At 38.3% G+C, this 19,480-nt stretch overlaps 1 protein-coding gene and 1 long non-coding RNA gene across 2 annotated transcripts in view; both read right to left on the reverse strand.

Annotated features, from left to right (window-relative positions):
- LOC310675076 overlaps nt 1-19,480 on the reverse strand; it is a 275,570-nt gene that overhangs the window by 156,325 nt on the left and 99,765 nt on the right. The window lies entirely within an intron of this gene.
- The window catches only part of UST (uronyl 2-sulfotransferase), a 133,380-nt gene that overhangs the window by 40,678 nt on the left and 73,222 nt on the right, over nt 1-19,480 (reverse strand). Inside the window, exon 5 of the mRNA XM_083435089.1 lies at nt 12,217-12,370. Coding sequence (XP_083291215.1) covers nt 12,217-12,370 — 154 coding nt within the window. The remainder of the gene's footprint in view (nt 1-12,216; nt 12,371-19,480) is intronic.

Below are 19,480 nucleotides of genomic sequence, written 5' to 3' on the forward strand. Positions count from 1 at the left end.
ATCCCGTGTTTTTCGGAGAAAAAAAAGGGGGTTTCACAGGGCGCAGTGGCCCCCCGAAAAGTACCTGGAGGGTGTCCAGATACACTGGTTCCCGCATAGCCGAAACGCGGACCTCCCGGCCGTCAGGTAACTCCCGTAAGGGAGCGAAGAGCACAGCGGGGGGAAGCGCGGGCGGAGGGAAGCCATAACTATCTCCGGAAAACGAAGCCCCGAGCTTGCAGGGAGAGCGCTGGATTCTCTTAAAAAAAGAAATCCGAACCTTAAGAGCTTATAAAAGGTGGACTGGCAATAAGGAAGGATTCGGAGACTAAAGAGAGATTAAAAGAGCTCAGCTGTCAACTGAAATCGGCTAAGACGCAGCTGTATAAGCAAAGCTGGCTAATGAGTGAGCGTCGCTAGCGGCTAAAGTTTCTCCTTCCTCCCAACTTTTGAAGTAACTCTAGGAAGATACAAAGTAACGTAAAGAGGGAGAAAGTTGGAAAGGAGGGCAAAAGGACTAATAATTGGCTACTTAGTTCTCTTTGCAACGGGAGAGGAAACGGTAGATAAAAGGAGAGGAGTGAAAGCATACCAGTTTCCCTTTTCAGTCATCTTTTTTTTTTTCAAAAAAGAAAGTCCTGCGCAACGGAAGTGAAGCTTCCGACTCCATTTTGGTCGCTTTTTTCTTCTCTACGCATGTTGGAGTATAAGGAGGGGGAAGAAAATCAGCTAATTTGAAAACTTTGTTCTGAATATCTTCCCTGGGGAACTGTGACTAAAAAGTAAACTTCTTCACTGATTGGTTACGAGTACTTTTGATCATCTTGGACTGAAACTGAGGAACTTAAAAAATTGGGACTCACTTTACTATAGACACCAGGTGGACAAGAAGGGAAATACAATTTGCTATTTTTTATTTTTTTTTATTTTTATTTTTTTTCCTTTTTTCCCCTTTTCCCCTCCTTCTCTGGTTACTGCATTCCTGTTTTTCAACGATTTCCTCCATTCTCTTTTTTCTTCTTTCGCATATGTGATTTTTGACTTAGGTGGGGATAGTCCCTTTTTGGAGGCTGCCAATAGTGGATTAATTTTTTGTTTTTGTTTTTTTCTTGGTTTTGTTTTTTTCTTCTTTTTTTGGTCTCCTTCTCTGCGGAAGATATTGGATATTTTTTTTTTTTATCTCTACCAATTTTTATTTGTACGCATATGAGGATTTAGCCTAATTGGTGGCAAGAAGATAAAATCAAAACCAGAGGGAAGTCTAACTTTTTTCTTTTGTTTTTTTTTTGCATCCCCCCTTTTTATTATTTTCCTTTTTTTCGGGGAGTGTAACCGGAACTTGGGGGGTGTAACTGGAGTTGAGAGAGTCCAATTGGTCCGGAAGGCTCTAAAAAAGACTCTAAAGAGGAGTGGTTTAATTGAGTGTGATAGGTGACTTAAACAAGGATTATACATTGGAGAGGTTATATCTGGAGGCCACATTATAACTTTTTTGGACAGAGGCCTTTCAAAGTTAAAAGTTTAAAAAAAAGAGGAAACTATTGGTAAAGGTGTAAAATAAGGAAGTCTGAATTACTTTTACACTGGGACTGTGCCTGGTTAGTAAGACTGAATTAATTTGGTTTGGGACTTTTTGAAGGGACTGTTAAAAATAAAGAAGCAATAATATAATTGGAGACAATGTCTCATCAACAAAAGAAAGGAGGCAATGGGGGGACCCCAGCTGAGAGGAAGGGGTCGAAACAAGAATCAGATTTCAAAGCAGAAATATTAAAAATGTTTGCAGATATTAGGCAAAGCGAAAAAAATTTAGAATCAAAATTAGAACAAGTAGATACAAAGATTGGAAAACTGGATAGGAAAATAGATGAGACGGTTAATGAACTGAAAGGGCAAATTAAAGAGGTATCCAAGAGAACACACGTGTTGGAGGAAGGAATGAAGAAGACAAGAATGGAGATGAAAGAACTGAAAAAGGAAGATGAAAAGATCAAGGTGGGGCTCTCAGAAACAAACAAAATGCAGGAAGAGATGTGGGATGCGATTTCTATGAATGAATTACGGCAACGTGAAGTGAATTTAAGGCTGAGGGCGGTACCAGAGACTCAGGGAGAGGATATCAAACAAAAATTAATATTAGAACTAGCCCAATGGTTGGAAATACAATTGGAAGAAATGGAAAATACAGTACAAAATGCCTTTAGGATGAGAGTGAGAACAACTAAATCAAGGAAAGCCCCAGGAGATTGCCTCATAACATTCAAGGACAGAGAGATGAGAAATTTGATTCTCCAGAGAAATAGAGAAAAAAGATTATATATAGACGGCAGCTATATAATCATCTTTAAAGATATCCCAATTAGACTGTTGAAACGAAGATACCCATATAAACCAATGGTGCAAATTCTTAAGAAGAACAATATCGAATTCAAATGGGAATATCCGGAAGGGATTTCCTTTGTTTATAAAAGCAAGAGGCATAGGCTGACCAGGCCAGAAGAGATAGGCAAGTTCCAGAGAAAGTATAAGGAATTGATATTAGAAGAAGAGGACGACAAAGATAAAGGTACACCAGGAGGAATAGGAGCCACCGGAGGGTTGGACTCAGATGAAAAGGAGAAGAAAGGGGAAAGGACGGACGAAAAGGAGAAGAAAGGGGAAAGGACGGACGAAGAAGAGGAGGAAGAAGAGGAAGGCGAAGAGGAAGAAGTAGAAGAAGAAACAAACACATTATAAAAAGTAATTTATAACAACCCTTATTTCATCTATAATAAAGAAATATAATGGCGTTAAAAATATGGAATTGGAACATTAATGGGATGAACGAAAAAAAAAAAAGGAATAAGGTGGAACAATATTTAAAAAAGAAAAACCTGGATATTATCTGCTTACAAGAGACGCATGTGGCAAGAAGACACAGGAAAATTCTGATCAACAAAAGACTTGGGAACGAATTTATTTCATCTGATAAAGAAAAGAAAAGAGGAGTAGTTCTGTATATTAAAAATAAAATCGAAGCTCAGCAAATTTTTAAGGATGAGGAGGGAAGAATTATTGCTGTGCAGATTACTTGGCAAGGTGAAAAATTGTTAATAGTCGGGATCTATGCACCTAATGGAAATAAAACTGATTTTTATAAAAAGTTGGAAGAGAAATTATTTGAGTATATGGACCAAAAAATAATTGTGATGGGAGATATGAACGGGGTAGTCTCAACAGAAATGGATAGACTAAGAGAGAAAGAGTCGAAAGAAGGTAAATTACCCAAAACTTTTTTTGAAATGTCAAAAAATTGTAATTTGATTGATATCTGGAGACTGAGACATCCACTTGAGAAACAGTTTACGTTCTACTCAGAGCCAAATCAGTCAATGTCCAGAATAGATCAAATCTGGATCTCTAATGAATTAACCCCAAGAATTTCACAAATTGAAATCCAACCAAAAGTAATTTCAGACCACAGTCCAATCAAATTGGAGATAAAAGGTTTAGAAGAAAGAACTTTTAGATGGAGAATGAGTGATTACCTCTTAGAGGACCAAAAAATTTTACAAGATGCACAAAAGAAATTGACGGAATATTTTGAGGATAATTGTAATAAAGGTACGAAGATGAGTATAGTTTGGGACGCAAGCAAGGCAGTGATGAGAGGGTTTTTTATACAACGGAACTCAATTAAAAAGAAAAACAGAGAGAAAGAAAAGAAAGAGATTCTCAAACAAATAATGGACAATGAACAAAAACTAATTAAAAAACCAAATAATGCCAAAATTAAACAAAGTATTAAGGTGTTGCAAACACAATTTGCTATGATAATTAATAGAGAAGTGGAGTGGAACATCAAAAGATTAAGACAGAAAAACTTTGAATTTGCTAATAAATCTGGGAAATGGCTTGCTTGGCAAATTAAGAAAAGAAAAGAACAAAATACAATAAATAAAATTACAGTAGATGGAGAAGATAAAACCAACCCAAAAGAAATTAGAAAAGGATTTTTGGACTTTTATAGACAACTGTATAAAAACAAGGAAAAAAACAATATGAGGAAAATAGAGAGATACTTAAAAGAAAAAGAGGTGCAAAAGATCCCAATAGATAAGAAAGACAAGTTGAACACCCCAATAGACAACGAAGAGATAAAAGAGATTATAAACGAGTTGAAAAAAGGAAAATCTCCAGGCCCAGACGGATTTACAGCTAGCTATTATAAAGAGATGAGACAGATTTTGACAGCACCATTGAAGGAAGTAATGAATAACATCTTGAAAGAAAGGGAAATACCTGAGACATGGAAAGAGGCCTTTATAACCTTTATCCCCAAGCAAGATGCAGACCCAACACAAGTTAAAAACTATAGACCAATCTCTTTGTTAAATACGGACTATAAGATCTTTACAGGATTATTGGCGAAAAGGCTAAAAAAAGTTTTACAAGAAACTATACATGAAGATCAAGCGGGCTTCCTCCCAGGCAGGCAGATGAGGGATAACGTTCGCAACATCGTTAATATTTTGGAATATCTGACAGCCAGGAATGAGAAGCAGGCAACTTTGATGTTTGTGGACGCTGAAAAGGCTTTCGATAATGTCTCATGGGACTTTATGTTAAAAAACCTAGAGTATATGGAGGTAGGGAAGGACTTCTTCAATGGAATAAAAGCAATTTATACGGAACAGAGAGCAAAATTGATAGTAAATAACGTAATTACAGAAGAGGTAGAAATATCGAAAGGTACAAGGCAGGGATGTCCACTCTCGCCTTTGTTATTTATACTGGTTTTGGAGATTTTTCTAAAATCAATTAGGAAAAATGAAATGATAAAAGGGGTGTCAGTGGGTCAAAACAAATATAAAGTTAAAGCCTTTGCTGACGATCTGGTGATAATGACGGAAGACCCGATGGAAAGTGTAATAGAAGTGTTAGAGGAGATTGAGCAATTTGGAAAAGTAGCTGGTTTTATACTAAATAAGAAAAAAACCAAGATCATAGTAAAAAATATGGATCAAACACTGGTAAAAGAGTTGCAACAACAAACTTGTATTGAAGTGGTGAAAAGGGTAAAATATTTGGGAATATGGCTGACTCCAAAAAATATTGATTTGTATCAGAATAATTACTTACCTGTGTGGAACGGAATTAAGAAAGATTTAGAGATGTGGGGAAGATTAAAACTATCCTTTTGGGGCAGGATTTCAATGATTAAGATGTGTGTACTCCCAAAGATGTTATTTTTATTTCAGATGATTCCAGTACTTAAAGGGACGAGGATATTTAAAGAGTGGCAAAGAGGGATCTCGAGATACATCTGGCAGGGCAAAAAACCAAGAATTAAATATAAATTATTAACAGATGCAAAAGAAAGAGGGGGCTTTGCCCTGCCAGACTTAAAATTATACTATGAGGCCTCGTGCCTTTGTTGGATAAGAGACTGGATAAAATTAAAGAACACAAAATTGTTGGATTTAGAGGGATTCGATAACAGATTTGGGTGGCACGCGTATCTGTGGCGGGAGAAGAAAAAGGGCCACAAAACTTTTGAAGACCACATCTTTCGGAAATCGTTAAAGGAAGTCTGGGAAAGATACAAAAATATACTGGAATCAGGGATTCCACACTGGTTGTCTCCATTAGAGGTTATGTGTGTTAAAAAAACTAATATGAGAGGAAGTTGGATTACCTATGGAGATTTAGTGATTAAAGATGGAGAAAAATGGAGATTGAGGCCATATGAACAAGTAAAAGAGCACGTGTTTGATTGGTTTAATTATTATCAGATAAATGATATGTTTAAAAAAGATCTGAAAGAAAAGGGTTATAAAGGAAAAGAGTCAAGATTTCAAACGGAAATAGTAAATAGTGATAGTAAAATAATTTCCAAAATGTACAGAATGTTATTAGAATGGCATACGATGGATGAGGAAGTTAAGTCGGTGATGATCCACTGGGCCAAGGATTTTGGCTATAACATATACTGGGAAGAGTGGGAGAAAATATGGAATAACAACTTGAAGTTCACAGCATGCACCACATTAAAAGAAAACACGATGAAAATGGTATACAGATGGTATATTACACCAGTTAAATTAGCAAAGATGTTCAAAATTAACAATAAGTGCTGGAAATGTAAAGAGAAAGAGGGAACTTTTATACATATGTGGTGGGAGTGCAAAAGAGTGAAAGGGTTCTGGGAGAGTATATACAATGAATTAAAAAAGATGTTAAAATATAGCTTTGTAAAAAGACCAGAAACCTTCCTTTTAGGAATAATGAGGAATGATATTAATAAAAAGGACCGTAAACTTTTCCAGTATGCTATAACAGCAGCGAGAGTACTGATGGCCCAGAAATGGAAACAGGAAGAACTGCCGACCGTGGAAGAGTGGAGAATGAAGCTAACAGATTACGCAGAACTGGATAAATTAACTGGGAAAATTAGATACCAACGAGCTCATAAATTTAACGAGGACTGGGAAAAATTTTCGGGGTATTTGGAAGATGTATGTGATGAGCGAATAACGCTAGTGGGTTTTAAAGAAGCTTTGTGAGTAAGATAAGGAATATTGCAAAGATGTAAACAAATATGGTAAGATAGCTATTTATTTATTTATCTGTTTAGTTTATAAGGGGGAAAAAAAAAGGGAAAGGAAAAATGGTGATACGAAATATGAGAAATGTGTAAAAAAAAAATTTTATTATGGACGATTGGCAGAAAAGTTGAGGGAAGTCCACATAAATTGTAAATATGTTAATGAGAAATTGGTATAATTGTAAATATGTATGAAAAAATTGAATAAAAATGAGATGGAAAAAAAAAAGATATATAAAGATATGAGCTATGATGGTGGTGTACTACCTCCACTGTCAGAGCCAGTATGTTTGTGAAGACCAGTAACTGGGGAATTCCAGATGGATGGCTTCGCATAGGCAGCTGGTTGGCTACTGTGAGAACAGGTTGCTGAATTAAAAGGTCTGAGATGTTAAGAGCTCTTCTTGTGTTTTTATGGATAGCAGATTGATGGTGTTGACCCAGTGTATAATAACTGTGAGAAGGATGAATCCCATAGAGTACATGAGGAAAGGGGTAGAAATTTATGGTGCAAGCACATAGATTTCAGTTCCTGCATCCTGAAAAGGTTACTAGAAAGCTGGAAAACATGCAGAAAATGGCAACAAAAATGACCAAGGGGAAAAGGGCTGGTACTGACTTATAAAGCAGCCTGTTTTAATATCAGTAGCTGGGAGATAGAAAGGCAGACAGCACTTTAACTTTTCCCAAAGTCAATTCAAGTAGCAAAGTTGTGCACACACCATGCAGCAGCTGCTTATACTGTATCTGGCTTTGGATAAAAGACTTGCTGGCTTTAAGTAAAGTCTTGATAAACACAGACATTCACCAAAACACTTAAAACAGCTTATCCAACATTTTGTACAAATTGCTGTTTTCTTTGGAGAAGACTCAAGGCATGAAGCTATATTTACACTAAGATTCCAAATGGTCAGTGGAATTTTCCACAAACATTTTTGATATTTCAAAGGCCAAAACCTTGGTACTTAGAGGCAGTAGCACATCACATTTGGTAACATAGTCACTGGTTATAAGTTTAATCCTTTGTTTCTTACAGAGCACACGGGGCAAGCATAAGGAGACAATGAACATTTTGATAGGTCAAAAAGCTAAAACACAGCTCTGAAGTTTAAGTTATACCTTGAGGGTGAAGTTAACAGCCACCAAGAATGTCAGTTATTAAATTTACATCTTCACTTAGGTGCCAAGAGGTCCATTTGGCTCTAACAAGCCAAACAATATCTACAACAACCCAATAAATAATTGTAGTTATATATTTTTTGAAAAATCAAGAATAAACCTTTCCTCCCAGCAGCCAGGCTTGCAGATGTTATTTTCATAAAGACCTGATCTAATCTACTTCCTGTGAAAGGTTGAAATACGTAGTTCCATTATCTACTACCAGTTTCCTATGAAATCTTCATGCTATTATATTGGTGGGCACTTACTCCAACCTGAGCAGGGAGAAGTTCTGAAACTTTGTGTTTTGCCTTCTGTTTTAAACTAGTGGCTACAAAGTTTCTTTTCCTTGCTGTTTTAAAGTAAGGTATGATTTTTAATTCAATTGCATTTTGTTTGGTTGTTAATTTTCTATTATTTAAACCCTGTAAGTTGCCCAGAGACCTGTCATTATAGGGTGGCTGTAAACATTTGTGTGGAAGACAGTCCACAGAAAAGGATTGTTACCACTAGAAAGTCCAGTTCTATGTTACTATGCTTCTCACTACTGAGGAATGGAGTGTTTGGAGCATGGCTCCCCTCATGTTCTTAAGAATAGCAGGGTATGTTCATTTCAGTAACATTGCTCACATATAAAACACAGAGAACACAATCAAAAGACCACATGGGTTTACCCAGTGGCGTAGCGTGGGGGGTGCAGGGGGGGCCGGCCGCACCGGGCGCAACATCTGCCCCTCGTAGCTCTCTGCCCCTACCTGGCTCACTCACTCTCTCTCACTGCAGTGCTGGCTGTGCGAATCCGATCAGAGCCGCCGGGTCACCGCCCACTGTGGAGGGGTGTGTGCCAGGCGTGCGGTGCGGTGCGGAGATAGAGCGAGGGACTATCTGGGGGAGGGACAGTGCAGCGGGGGGGGGGGCAAATTACTTGCCTTGCCCCGGGTGCTGAAAACCCACGCTATGCCACTGGGTTTACCATCAAATATATGGGATGGTCTAGCTGACATGCCAAGATCATCTAACCAAGTGGGTCCCAGATAACTGGAGCAGAATACGAACAGAAACTAGCACAGCATCTAGCATTAATACAGCATGACCTATTCACTTCCCCTGTCAAAAAGGGCAGGTTGCCATGTTGGCACCAGCTGCAACCTTGAACAATCTTCAAGGGGAGTATCACAAAACATGTAGCATAGTTGCAGCCTGCGTTTTCCTCACAGTTGGTTGAAACAACCAATTCATGACTGGATCCGCTTTAATATATCTTTTGCACTGCAAAGAACATTTGGTTGGAAATCACGACCGGGGGGGGGGGGGGGGAGAACCCACACCAAAAAAAGCACACACATCTTTACCATTGAGAACAACTGACTTGTTGTAACACATTTTATTGGCAGCCAGCCAGTACTTTCCTCAAATACAAATAACAGTGTTCTTTGAGGAGGACAACTGTCAAGCAAAGACTGCCAAAAAGGACGATAATCCAAGAAAACAATTAGGCCTTTCTATACAAAACAGAAGAAACAGTAAGTGTTTATAATGAGAAAGCTTTCAGTTCACCCAACAATATTTTAGGCCACAGGGCTTTCTTAAAGATATTTAAATCCACTATGCTGTAACTGAACATAGTTCTGAAGTTACGCACAATAGGTAACCTCAAAGACTTTAAAACTAGCCTGGAAGGCCTAAATGCTACCTAGTTTTTCATTTTCAAGAGAACACTTGAGAGACAGCCAGCACTTGACTCCTACGTCACATGAAAGCAGAGCGCATGTAACACTTAGCAAAAGTCTTGAGGTACAAAGTGTACTAGAAACGTTTCACATTTTCTACAGTGATGTTCTCAAAGACTTTGGCATAAATACTCTTTTCCATACTCTTCTGTCTCCTGCACATATCAAAGAACATAAACACATGCAAACCGCACACATAATGGAAAGCTATTAATATGCTCTCAGAAAAAGATCACATTAAAATTCACTGTCCCAACAGACTCTTTAAAATATATACTGTGACATTCAGAAATATTTACAATGAGTTTGTAATTATTAAGCAGCAGTTTAAAGGAATTGGTGTAACAGGCCTAACAGAATATCCAGTCAACTAATCTACATTTATTTACTGGCAAACAAGTGTTATACCAAATATAAACTATGATTGTTCATAAGATTCCTAGTTTATAATTGACAGAGGCAGAGGAGAGATGGAGAAACAACTGCTATCTGACAAAGCAGAAATGGCAGCAACGCTCTAAGAAAATAGATGTCCTATCAGGCCAAAGACCCATCTAGACCAGCATCCTGTTCTCACACTGGCCATCCAGATGCCTGTGGGAAACTCACAAGAAGCATTAGAACACAACAGCACTCTGCCCTCCAGTGGTTTGCAGCAACTGGCATTCAGAAGCATGACTAACTGTGGAGGCAGCGCACAGTTATCATGGCCACAGCTATCCTAGCTCTCTCCTCCATAAATTTGTTGATGCTGTTTTGAAATTATGCTTCCTGTGGGAGTGAGTTCCATAGTTTAAAGTACTGTACTTTCTTTTATCTATCCTAAATGTTCACCTTTATGCTGAATGTCCAATAGTTCTAGTGGACAATGAGACATTCAGTTCACTGAAGCCTGCTAACTTCATTAAGCTATAGTTTGTAATCATAAGCAACCATAAACATAATGGGACTCACTTCTGAGTAAATCTGTTTAGAATTGCATTGTAAATTTGTGGTATGTGGCCACAAATTAAGATTCTTCTGTCAAAACATTCTACCTATCTTATCTATCTATATCTATCTATCTATCTATCTATCTATCTATCTATCTATCTATCTATCATCTATCACATGCACATACTGTATTGAATAATGAAAGGAATAAACTACAGAACTGCGGGCAAATGACTATTAATTTTCACTTTTATAAACTCAGATGTATTTTTATTTAAATTTGATATTGATTTACTTCCCTTTTTATGTTAAAGACAGCTTATATCAAAAACACCACAAGATAAAAACAAAACAAAAGCAACTAGAAAAGGCCAAACCACTAAAACCATTCAGCCACCAAAAAAATTCCAAAGCATCATCAAATCAGCATCCAAAAGCAATTTAAATAGCAAGTCTTACAGTCTCAATGGAAACCTGGTGTAATTGCAACAAATGCTCTGCTTCCAGGTTACTTGAGAGACCACCTTATCCTTTATATAACTAGTAATTCACTGTGGTCTGCAAGAGATTTTCTTCTAAGGTTCAAAACTGATCACAAACTCACTCCACAGTAATACAGAGCAGAGCTTGTAGTGTGGCTGCCCCTGCTCTACAAAACAGCGTTTCTGCCATATGACATAGACGTCCACTACCTGCACTTTCTAAAAAGAATTGAAGACATTTTGTCCTGGCAAGCTTCCCTGGCTGGAAGCACAGGTCTCTGTCGCAGTTGCCTCCTTTTATTGTTTTTCAGTTCATTTGCTGTTATTTTCTATGCTGTTTCTAACCTGTTATTTTTTATATTGCGTGCATCACCTTGAAACATATATGTGGAAGGCTACTGATTAATCATTATTATCTCCATTGAAACTGAACTTCAATGTTTTACATATAAGCATTTCATTTTTTAAAAAACTCATTATAACATTTTATGCCTGTTATTAGATTTCTATCTAAATATTTAGAAATTTTGCAACATGCCAGCATTGAGGTAATCTTCTTATGTGCATTTCCTGGGCCAAAGAAAGCATATAGTGCAAGGGGCAGAGTAGCCTAAACATCAACATATCATTAAAGGGTTCCTAGAAATGGTTCCCCATTGTAACCACATAATCCTGCAAAGTAGGTTGGAAAGAGAGATAGTAGTCAGCCCAAGGTGACTCTGGCTGAGTAGGGATTGGAGTGTGCGTCTCTTTGCTTCAACTCCCATATTCTAAGAATGGTTTGACTATACAGTGGTACCTTGGGTTACAGATGCTTCAGGATACAGACTCTGCTAATCCAGAAATAGTACCTCGGGTTAAGAACTTTGCTTCAGGATCAGAACAGAAATCGTGCGGCGGCACAGTGACAGTGGGAGGCCCCATTAGCTAAAGTGGTGCTTCAGGTTAAGAACAGTTTCAGGTTAAGAACGGACCTCTGGAACGAATTAAGTTCTTAACCCAAGGTACCACTGTATTTTGAATGGATTATTCAGGTAGCATTTTGCATCCTGCTCTTCCAGGCAACTCCTATCAAAGTCTGCTGGCACAAGGGATCTCGTTCAGCAGTCTGGCCTTTCTGGTAGATGCCAGGCAAGAGCTTTCACCAAGGGCCTCTGAGAAGGTAGTGGGGTAGAGCCACTTAGCAACAAAATGTGATCAAAACATAAACATAAAATGTAACATCGAGCTCCAGATAAGAGAATCAGGAAGTACGATATATTTGCAGAGAGTCTGAAATCTGACAGAAGCAAAGCTATGAAGTTCAATAGATTGACTTTATGAAAGACTTTAAGAATTCAGAACTTACTAAATATCTCTCTTCTTGTCTCATGCTTGGGGTGCGGATCATGTGGTTCTGCTCCCCTCTCCAATCTCCAAAGCGGCGGAAAAAGTAGTTGGATAAAAAACGGTTGATGGGATCTCTAATAATATTGATGTATACTGGTTGGTCTCCTCCAAACCTGGACAACAGAAACAACGAAAAATCAAATCACAGACAGCCATGTCAAAAAATGTAAAACTTCAGTATCTGAGGAGGTTGTTTCTTGCATTTTTTAAAAAAATGAAAATTACAACTACAGTATTATTCCTGAAGCCACAGGTATAAGGCTTTTCTGTCCCTTAAAGCAGGGGTTAAATACTACACATTAGAAAAAGCACACTGTAATCTGGCATCTTAGTATTATAAAAGCACACTGTAATCAACAAAATTTATTTTACTGAAGCTTACTAGGGAATCTCATCTTACTGATGATAAATCACATGGTTGTCAGTTTGACTTTAATCAAGTTTCTGTGTACTTCATATTATATAGCAGTATTCAAAGGCACTATTTATTTTATTTTTAAAACTGTACATCAAAGAAAGTGTTTACTGTATTTATATTCTGCTTTTATGTAGGACTCCCAGTGGTTTTGATAGTCAGGTCCATCCACATCTACTTAGTTTCAATACTGTGTCTGGCATTCCTAGACCATCCACCAGGCTTGTAGTGATAATAGTTAAAATCACAAGTGTGTTTCAAACAGTAAATCTTTGAAAAATGGGAGGGGGGATGTTAATGCTTGTGCTTTCAAAGAAAGTATTTTCCTTATCCTTTTGTGTGTTGGAAGAATAAATGTACTTTTCAGTGAACCAGTTCAAGTTGAAGGGAATTACTGAATTGTTAGCACGAAGAATTGTCAGCATTCCTCCTCCTAAAAAACAGCAGCCCATATGCATTGAGATAAAATATAATGAAACGGCTAAGAATGAGAGTAATATTGAAATCCCAAGACCTGAGACATCCTGCAGAATATGACAATAAAATCTCAAACTGCTGAAAATCACAAGTTCAATACCACACTTAAGCCAGGACAGTGACAGTCTGAAAATATAACACCAATTCTGGCACAACTGCACTGGCTACCAATTGGTTCCCAAGCTCAATGCAAAGTGCTGGTTTTGACCTAATTATCATCTCTACTAAAAGGATAAGGCTGCAATCTAGGGCTATCATATTACAAGACCAACCTTGGTTTCTCCATTCCCAGTTATGGAGTAGAAACACTTCCCTGTGAGCATACAAGACTTTCCCACCGCACAGATGCATAGGACACCATCCAATTTATTTTTCACATCTGTTTTCTGACCACCAGGAGCATTCCATACTGTTATTCAATCGCAACAATGTCACGAGGAAGGTTAGCTGGAGAGCCATGACTTCCCCAATACAGGAAGCATCATATATGTTATGCCTATGGCTATCATGAGTTTAAACCAGCCAACCAGGTTTGGACCATAGCTTACTCGTTCCATAGCTAGAGATGGGAAGAAGGAACATGGATGTGATCTACAATTCCTTGTTTTGTTTTCCTAGGCCTGCTGCTGCTATGCCCAGTTCTTCTCTTCTCGCTCTTTTTCAGCCAAGCTCACCGCTTCCAAGCTGAGTCACATACTTGCTTCTCCACTAAAGCAGTCTGTGTAGCAAAGACCTTGTGTCCACATAATTCAGCACCTTGGCAGGGCTTTACAAGTAATGATGCCTGCTCTGGGTGTGCAAACCACTATTTTAAGTTTTCCACCATGTTCCAGAGCAACTCCCTGCTGGTGATATTGTGGGAAGCTTATGATGGCAGCTTTGTAGCTACTTGCAGCCGCTACAACTAGGCATGCTTACTGTAGGAAAGGGCTCACCAGAGGGCACTTTCCCATGAGAATCCTCAAACCTAGAGCCAAAAAGAGCGATCCCTATCTGTAGAAGATTTCCATACAAACCTGCAGCACCCTGTGGCCTTCAACGAAGCTTATTCCAAATTTATGTGCTGCATTTGCAGCTAACTTAGAACCATGTAGTAGCACACCCTTAAATGCAATGGTAGAAATATGTGTGGGGTTTTTTTAAAAAGAGTACTGATCACTAGTTAATCTGCTTTTCTTCAAACAGCGAAACTCTATTTTAAGAAGGCTGGAGCATTAGTTAAACATTGCACAGGTGTGACAAGTTATCCTTGGAAAGAAAGTCTTCAGTGCAACCCAAGAATTCTTATTTATTTGAATGGAAGCACTGTTAAAATTTAGCCACAATATCCAAATTACAGTACCAATTAAATGAGTGAAAAGTAACACAGTGCTGGTTTGCTTGTATTTTCCACAAAGGGCGACTCCTTTACCCACTAAGTAAAGTGTTTTTTCTTGTAGTGAAATTAAAAAAAAACTTGTGGGAACTAACTCAGCCAATGTATGTACATTTTGTATGCAAGACCAAGAACTGAAGTTAAGCAAAAACAACTTAACTTAGTTTTTGCAGCCAAATGTGTCCTTAAGATAAAACAATTTGCACTTTAATTTGTCTATTGGGTTATGCTTTAAATGATTTTAATGTAAACTATATGTTTACCTGTACAAAACCACAAAAAATGAAAAACACACACCCATATGTGGCCAAATTCACTAGTTTGGCTCCCCTCTCCTCCTTTTGTATACTACAAGAGGAGGTTCAGAGCATCCACTTTCATATGCAGGCTACAGTTTCCTATGACATATGGACTGTAGGTGCTATGGTATTTTAAAATTATCCTTAGTGATCACAAGTCAGGATCAAACTGCTTCTTCAGATCTTGGTTGTTTTTACTAACTGTAGTTTAAACAATCTATAATTCTTGAGTTTGATCATCTCAGGATACTACAGTTAGTTTAAAATGGAAAGAAAGTGCTTTCAATCTCTGTTCACATAGCAGAAAACAATGGTTTTCCCCTGTGCCTGAACCCAGCCCACTAAGTAATACTTAGTGATTTTTTAAAAGGATGATCAGAACCGTTTTTTTGGCTTTGTTTTACCAATAATTAAAAATGTTAACATGCTTACTAGAAAATGCCCTGTAGACTGAATTAAATTGAACCATGAGAGGTAACTGAACTAATTGATATGAAAGTGCTCTTCTTCCTGCCTTGTTGAAGTCAATTGCTGCAATAAACTGAGTTGATTAACTTAGCAGAAAAATCTAATGAAGGTAATCCTACAATTTTACAACACTAGCAATATACAAGATGTGCTTTATAGTGCTAAACCTCTATTTTTGGCAAAGTACCACATCTCCCAACCCAATAGAACCAAAGGGGTAGAAGAATTTGCCTGTAGTGTTATGCCAAGGACACACCCCAGAGGATTCTATTTCTACATTCCAGAAGATTAAGTAATTCTTCTGAGCAGAACAACACAGCATATTTATCTTAAGACTGACATTTGACATGAACTAAAGTAGGGTATCTTGGTTAATATAATTTTATTTCATTTCATGTCAATGGTATTGATAACACCCCATTGATTGCACTTACTGGTTGGACTAAGCTATCATGAAGTAACATAGTAAATGTCCACTTTGCTTACATCAAACTAAGAGCCTTGGTACTGACTCCTGCAGTATCCATATTTCCAGAGTAGAGCCTTCCCCTCAGTGAGGGGCAGAGTTCCATAGTAGAGCTTATCCTCTGAATGCGGAAGGGGCATGAGTTAAAAACCCCAACATCTCCAATGAAACTGATATCAGGAATAGGACTCAGATACACCTCTGCTGAAAACATTGGAAAGCTGCCACCAGTGAGGATGGACAGTGCTGGACCAATTCAGTGCTGGACAAATGGACCAATTCAGCATGAAGCATTCCTCATTCTTCATGTTTGAGGCCCTTCCTGAAGGTTAACTTGAGGACCGCTTCACTCCAGATGTGGCTACCCATGCAGGTCTTCAGTAGAGGGCATTGTTTTGGTGCCCTTACTATCAAAAAGTAAGGACAGTGGCTACAAAGGTGAGAGGGCTTCTCAGTGGTGAAGTTCCATTTGTGGAATGCTCTCAACTCAACTGAGAGGCTGGCCTAGCACCAAGTTTTAAAATATGAATTCATTTCTCTTGAAAATTTTATGTTGATCCTCTGCTGTTAGATCTCATGTTAATTTAACAATGCTGCTACATTTCTCTATTTTTAGCTACCTGATCGTCTTCGAATGACCTGACCCAAAGTTGTATTCCTGAAAAGCTCAAAGTCCGGCTTCTTTTCAATTCTTTCATATGCCCAGATTCCCCATTTCCACCTAAACATTTCTCCCTTCTCTCCATATCCTTATGCATCATTGTTAATTTTTATTGTTAACACTTCTATCCTGTTTTGGTCCTGTCAGGGCTTTGCCACACTTCCTCTTCTCCCGCTGCAGTACCCCAGGGAAAGCTGCTCTTTAGCATTCAGTTAGAGCAAATGACAATTCTGGTTTTCCCCAAATGGATTGCCATTTGTTCCAATTTTTTCTCTAAAGAGCAAGTTTTCCCTTGGAAAGGAATGGGTCAAGGGGAAAACCGCTCAGATCTATGCCTAGAAAGCGCGGGTCAAGTGGCAAACCGTTTGGACCCTTGCTTTCTAGGCATGGCACAAGTGGAAGAGTAGATGATCCCTAAGTCACTCTCTTCAGTTGCTCCTTCTACCTATCACAGGCACTATAAATATTGTTGTCCCCCTGCAGCAAAATAGGCTTCAGTGTGATCATTATGCATTCCAATGTACACACGCTGGGTGTTTTTTCACCCAAGCATTAATGCTCGATAAAATTAAAGCATTTATTATGTTTGAAAGTTCTCACTTCTTGCAATCCAAGAACCTCTAGGCTCTCTGAAGTAATTTGAAGAACATAATTGATTTAGGATACACATATGTAGTTACATCAATCATCTCTACACACCACAAAAACTGGGATAATTTAGTTCAAAGTCTCTATCCCCAAAGCACTGCTTAAAGTATGGCTCCAAAATTTGGAAGAGGGGAAATAGAGGTTCCCATATTAGTATATGCTGCTTATTCCCCTCTTAAATTCAAAACACCTAGTGTTAAAAAAAAGAAAAGCCAAAATGGTAGCCCTTCTACCCCTTCTATATGCTGTGTTGTTACCTAATGTGGCTCAAATTATGTCAGGTTCAAAACTGAGGCAAGTTTTTAAAAGTCCTTTACATAGCTTAGTGTCTGCTGAACTAAGTAAGGGGATGAGGAAGTTTGCCCAAATCTTTGGTAAATGCAAAACTTAGCTGATGGTGGAAAGAACTACTGCAGCACAATGCAATACTGGCTGCAGTAGAGTCAGTGGCAAGCCTCCCACTGGCATAAAGGAGATTAGAATTTCATTGAGAGTGAGCAATGAGCCCAGGAGTTCTAAACATCTTTCCAGAGCATACATCATTTCATCATGACACATTCAGATTGTATTGTAGGCACCTCCACCCTTCTCCTATTTACATTTACATAACATGGTAACTAAAGCAATTGCCTAAGCTAAAAAGTATTTATTGTATTCCCCTCCCCCCAAAGGCCAAACAACGTTTAAGACCATTTAAACAGCTGGGGAAAGTTGAGAGCTAGAATCTTTCTTTCTGAAGCTTAGGGCACATAAGCCGTACCTCAACTGCACATACCCTGGCATTTCAGTTGATGGTTTAGTCAGGTACAGGCCCACTGCCAAGGAAATGAATCATGGGAAGGTTAAATGCCTTACTTATGAATTTCTTTTCCCCTCCCATAATTTCTCTACTCCATAGTTTGAATTTTGCTCCTTTGAGGACAAGCCTCTCTTAGTGCCTATTTGCTGAAGGGTTAACTTTCCTTTCAGTTTAAAAATGGCAAACATTTTTTAAATTATTGTTCTTGTTCTTGTTGTTTAACAATGCAAAACCATCTTTATTAGGCTAACTAGTAAATGTGTGGCCTCTCAATTGCTGCATAGAATTCTTCCTCAGGCAAAATGGAAAGTGTCAGTTTATAGAATGCAGGGCTGATTAAAAGGTCAGAAACTTTTATTCATCTGAGCTATGTAGCTGCTTAATTAGGGTGGGGGATAATCGGGGGGGGGGAGTGTGCTTCAAATAAGTAATTGAATATGAGCTATAAATTATTATAATGACCCAATGATCCACTGCAGCAAACTGAAATGTGGAATTTTAAAGATTGTACTTTCCATCTATGTAGCTCTCTCAAATAAGAACTCAGACCGCATTACTGCCATTCCTCTGTGCATCCACTGCATAAGTGTAGTATCATTGTGGTGTCAGGTTCTACCTACAATCTTACATATCAACTCAACACCCATAGTAGTTCCCTGCACATAAGGCTATAGGCTCAGGGGTGATGATCAGATGATCAACAAGTACACTGAGACTGTAAAAATATTTAGGCTGCCTAATTTATTCCGTTCTCTAACTTCCAATATTTAAGAAAATATATTTTGTTAAAGCTAGGAATATAACTTTTACACACTTTCTTCTCATGCTTGGGTGGCAGGACTATACTTCCACCCAGCTCACCCCAGCCACTCTAAAACAGCTACACAAAAAAGCACACAACAGTGATATAGACACTGGAACCAGACCCTGTGTTTGACCCAAATGCCACCTCTGTCCACATATCTTCTCTGGCAGTACTATTACAGGACCTCCTATTATCATCCACAACATCAGGGGTTCTCTCACTTGCTCATATTTCACTGCAATTATGTGCCATCATCCTCTAATAGTGTCTTTCTCCATAAGGCAAACATAACAGTATCTAAGCAATTAAGAATAAATGGACAAAAATCTGACATCAGAAATGGCAATGAAGCCACTGAGGGAACATACCAGCCTTCCAAGATACAAGACAGACCTTATGGTGACTACCCTTGAACAAAGGAACTTCAGAAGGAGACTAAATCGTGAAACAGTTGAATTGCAATACGCCAAGAAGTTTAGGGCTATATTTCAGAGTAAACTGACACAATGGATTTTTACCACACTATATGCGATCACGGGTGTCCCCATGTCAGGGTGTTTGTGTTACCAACTACTGATTTTGTATGCATATGAAACTAATGAGTTTCATTTCCTTCTGATCTGATTGTTTATACACTTCCTCCCCCTTCCCTGTGAAAAAACCCTACAAATGTACCTGCAGTTCAAGACAACACACATCTGATTAAGCATTCTGTAGTCAATGAAAGTTTATTTGCTTAGTCTTGGGTACCACTGGAAGATACTAACACGGCTACCACTCTGGTTATTGACATTTAGTAATTCACTATTC

This window comes from Podarcis tiliguerta, assembly GCF_965153285.1.
Source record: "Podarcis tiliguerta genome assembly, chromosome: 3".
NCBI lineage: Eukaryota > Metazoa > Chordata > Lepidosauria > Squamata > Lacertidae > Podarcis > Podarcis tiliguerta.